The sequence below is a fragment of the Gossypium raimondii genome, chromosome 3 (assembly GCF_025698545.1).
Source record: "Gossypium raimondii isolate GPD5lz chromosome 3, ASM2569854v1, whole genome shotgun sequence".
NCBI classification, from domain to species: domain Eukaryota; kingdom Viridiplantae; phylum Streptophyta; class Magnoliopsida; order Malvales; family Malvaceae; genus Gossypium; species Gossypium raimondii.
Genome location: NC_068567.1, coordinates 21,477,071 through 21,482,008, shown reverse-complemented (window position 1 = coordinate 21,482,008; position 4,938 = coordinate 21,477,071). Strand labels below are relative to the sequence as shown.

Below are 4,938 nucleotides of genomic sequence, written 5' to 3'. Positions count from 1 at the left end.
TTAATTGATTCTTTTAAAATTAAAAATATTAAAAATATTTTTTAGAATTTTCATACTTTTAAATAATTTAATAATTTTTATAATATTTTTATATTTTTTAAAAATCAATTAATTATTGAGATGACATCTATGTGTATGCCAATTAAGCAAAGTTAATAGACATTAACTTTTCTATCTATTTTGAAATAATTTGATAAGTAATATTAATTTAAAAATTAAATAAAATGTTAAAATAAATTTTGTTTTGGTTTTTGAGCTGGAATTCTGATTTGTAAATTTGTAAGGATAAAACGAAAATCTAAAGTTTATATTAATTAAAGACTAATTTTTTATCACTCCAATTGTGATGAAGTCTTGTTGATAATTTTTTTATTAAATGGAGGGGGGGGGGGTAAGCAAATTGAAGAAAAGAGTGTAAAATGGGAGGTTGAAATGAGAAATAAGTGACAGAAACAAGAGGGGGCAGGAGGATTTGATTAGTATATAAAACCAAGGAAAAAGTCCAAACAAACACCAAGTCTCCATTACCCCGTTCTCCTCCACATCCCATCTACTTGGTTGCTTCGCCCCTCTTTCTTCTCTTCTTCCTCGAACCTCAAGAAAGCTTTTCTTTTTTCTTTTAAAGTCAATAATCCTTTTGTCTTGCTATATCTATTCAATCCCAAAGAAAAGATATCGAAATTGCAAAAAGAAAACAAGTTATCAGACCATATGGGGAACTGCTTTGGTACTCAAGTTGATCATCATAGCCAGCCACCCACCCCAGGTACGTACAAACAAACTTGCCTTGGAATTTCCGACAGCAGCAACCACCCCAACCAAACCAATTCATATGATTGAACACACATGCAGAAGATACGAAGAAGCTAAAGGACAGCAGCAACCAACATGGAGTGGTGCCACCTACAGGAAACAAAGAAAGCGGTGGCGGTGAAGGGAACGAAACAAGCAGTGGAAGAAGCAAGGAGGGCGAAGGAGGAGGAGTTCCGGCCAGTGGAAAGATTGTGAGCACCACCTTGAAAATATTCACTTTGGCAGAACTTAAGGCAGCCACCAGAAATTTCAGACCTGATACGGTGCTGGGTGAGGGAGGTTTCGGTAGAGTGTTTAAAGGTTGGGTTGATGATAAAACCTATGCTCCTTCTAAAGTCGGAGTTGGCATCGCTGTTGCCGTCAAGAAATCAAATCCCGATAGCTCTCAAGGCTTGCAAGAATGGCAGGTATTTTACTTTTTTATTTTATTTTATTTCTTATTTCCCATTCATTCTTACAAACATTTATCAACCATGTTAATTTCATTTTAGGACTCTTAATTAAATTCATTTTTATCTTTACTTTTAGTACTTTTAAAAAAAATAAATTTATTTTATTCTTAAGTTCGTGTATAATCAGAATAGTCATTATATGATTGAATGAAGAGGCGTAATTGATAATGTAAACACCAGCCAGCAGAATTATTTTGTTTTCCGAAATATACGGCGCCGTGTTATTTTATGTATACTTTTCTATGCTTTTATAATTTTGCCTCATTTTCCATGAGATAGTTGGAATTTTATACTGTATGTTCATGCAGGTTTAACACAATTGATTTATATTTTATGTATTCCCAGGTTCTCATTATCTACTTATTTATCAATGTTAGGTTTAGTTGGAGTATTTTTTTCTTTTACATGGCAATAATTCAATTTAACTAGTAATATTTAGTCCACTCTTATAACATATTTTTAGTTTTGAAACTTTTTGAAACTTTTTATTATTTAGTTTTAAGTTTAAATTTGTAGAAACTTTTTTTATTTTACATCTAACTATTATAATATAGATAAAATTTTTCCTCATATTATTACATTAGTGATAAATGAGTAGTAAAACTACATCAAATTATGCACTGAAATTTGCATTTTTATGTAAAGAAATGATTTTCAAGAATGGTTGCATATGATATGAATGCTTTGAGATTAAGTTGATTTAGGGAATAATATTGTGTGAGAACAGGCGGAAGTTAAATTCTTGGGCAAGTTCTGCCATCCAAATCTGGTAAAGCTGTTGGGATACTGTTGGGAGGAAAATCAGTTCCTGCTTGTCTACGAATACATGCAAAAGGGAAGCTTGGAAAACCATCTCTTTAGATGTAAGTAATTAAGGAAAAACACACATTGATCTATCATATTCATTAAACATGCTATTTTTCGAGAAGATTAAAGCTTATTTTATATGTAAACTCAATGCAGTAGGCGGAGCAGAGCCTCTTACATGGGAAACGCGGCTTAAAATAGCCATTGGGGCCGCCCAAGGCTTGGCTTTTTTGCATACATCAGAGAAGAGTGTAATCTACAGGGACTTTAAAGCCTCCAATATTTTGCTAGATGGGGTAAATTTAAAGCCCCTCTCTCTCTCTCTCTCTCTCTCTTTCTTTTACATAATCACTTAATTTTTAATTTTATAAAAAATTTATTTAATTTTGTTTTTTATACTTTAAATTTATATTATTTATTAAATTATTTCAAAATAAATGAAAAATAATGTTTATTAAACTTTACTGATGTAAATATACATGGATTATCATGTAGATGTCATATTAAAAATTAATTAATTTTTAAAATTTTAAAAGAATTATAAAACATATTTTAAATATCTTTAATATTTAAAATTTTATTAATTGTTAAAGTAATATACACTAATACATCACCACCCCAATAAAATTAATAATTATTAACTTTTCAATCCATTTTACAATAAGTTAGACAAATAATAAAAATTTAAGAAAAATTAGATAAAACTTAAAATAATTGTATTTTTTATAAAATTAGGGAAAAAAATCATTATTACATTGTTTTTGGGGGGCGGGTGGGGTTTGCTTTAGCTCTCTCATATTACGATAGTGCTAATAATTTAGCTATTAAACAAGTTGATTGACCGCTTTTCAGGCCTACAATGCGAAACTTTCAGACTTCGGGTTGGCAAAATTGGGTCCTATAAATGGCAATTCGCATGTCACCACACGTGTTATGGGCACTTATGGTTATGCTGCTCCTGAATATGTTGCCACAGGTAAATTTACCAATCTTTCGCCCACATATAGCATATTTAGAATGAATTCAAAGGTGGGGTAAAGAGAAGGGTTAATATATACTATGTAATTCTAATTAGTAATTTGTTTCTATTTGGTATTTAAAATTTGTTTTTGGACTTAATTGATATCTAATTTTAGAAATCGTAAGTTGATATGGTATTCTTTTTTAAGTATGTGACTAATATCGTTAAAACATGTTAACGTGGTATGAACAATTAATAGAATAGTGACACGTGGTGGCTTCATATTTTGATACATGATAAAAATATGAGGCCGCCTTGTGTCATCATACTATTAGTCATCAATATCACATTAGCACTACGCCAGTTTTTAACGATGTTAATTGGGTACTTAAAAGAAGTACTAAATTGACTTACAATTTAATGTTTAGGTATCAATTAAATTAAAAAAATTAAATACCAAATATAGATATTTCCGTATATACTATCCCTTCAAAAAACAACGAAGACTGACAAAACATAGCAAAATTTTATAGGCCATTTGTATGTTAAAAGTGATGTATATGGGTTTGGAGTTGTGCTGTTGGAGATGTTAACAGGCCTAAGGGCCCTGGATACAAATCGTCCCAGTGGTGAGCACAATTTGGTGGAATGGGCCAAACATTCACTGACTGAGAAGAGAAAGCTCAAGAAAATAATGGACCCAAGGCTAGAAGAACAATACCCAATCAAAGCTGCATTGCAAGCCGGTGAGCTTATTTTAAAGTGTCTGGAAGCTGATCCGAGAAACCGTCCATCCATGGAAGAGGTGTTGGAGACGTTACAAAAGATAAATGCAATCGATGAACAACCTAAAGAGAGTAAAGCTACCAAATCTAAGCTAAAGGTTAACAATCATCGGTCTCCAGTGCATTCTAAGCAAGGTGGTACCGGCAGTCGGAACACAAATAATCATCGCCACTCTACAGCTAGGTCGCATAGATAATTAGCATTCCAGAGATGTGCATGTAACGCATTGTAATAATGATTGCTGCTGCTATTAGCAAGCAGCTTAATTTCATAGAATTCAGTTCCAATATATATATGTAACTCTTTTTTGGACTCGTATATAGGCAAGCAAAGGATATGTGACATACAATTCCACTACAGGCGTTACTTGAGGCCAAGTTTTATGTCAAAGTGAAGCGCATGTATTATTGTTAACCATAATAGAAAATATTTGTGTTTTTATCTTTTTTACGGGGTGGCATACATTTCTCTCTTTTACTACGAATTGAGAACAAAGCCGCTGACTGAGAGTGAGAGAAAATATTTGCCCACCCCGGTTAATGCTTTCCCTGCTTGCTTGGCTTCATGCTTTATTGTAATTTGTAATTTGTAATATATATTGAATGGCATGGTTATAAAGAGTGACGTAAATTCGATTATAACACCATATCTCATCTCGTACAATACTTAATATGGCAAAAACACTAGACAATTGTTTATGCAATAAGATGACAACCACCTAAATCTACAAGCTTACATCCAAAGAATAGTGGTATTGCAACTATTTTCTAAGTGGAGGAGAGTTGTAACAGCCCGCCTGTCGAAGCCTTGGTATCTGGTTATTGTTTAGTGTGTCTTGGTAAAAACAAATGTAAATATGAGTAAGTAAAGAGTTTATTTTGACTAAGTATAGGATTCTTTGTATGCGTCACTTGGCGAACTCTTAGCTTTGGCGTAGACTTGTGATTTGGAGAATTCTTCTGTTAATTGTATGCCACCCAAATGCTTTGATGAACTCGTTTGGTTTGCAATTGAATAGATTTGTTTATTATTTTAGTAAAGAAATTTAGTTAGTTAAGTTGAGACTTAGTTAGAATGGAACTAAGCTACTATAGATGAAAAGACTTAAACTGTGATAAG

At 32.2% G+C, this 4,938-nt stretch overlaps 1 protein-coding gene across 1 annotated transcript; it reads left to right on the top strand.

The window, feature by feature from the left end:
• The first annotated feature begins 506 nt into the window (after positions 1–506).
• On the top strand, positions 507–4,269 carry LOC105793854 (probable serine/threonine-protein kinase PIX13). Its single transcript, XM_012622714.2, has 6 exons — positions 507–766; positions 853–1,220; positions 1,993–2,128; positions 2,229–2,368; positions 2,925–3,048; positions 3,567–4,269. The coding sequence occupies exons 1-6, from the start codon at positions 712–714 to the stop codon at positions 4,013–4,015; spliced, it is 1,272 nt and encodes a 423-aa protein (XP_012478168.1). The 5' UTR covers positions 507–711; the 3' UTR covers positions 4,016–4,269.
• Positions 4,270–4,938: the final 669 nt, after the last annotated feature.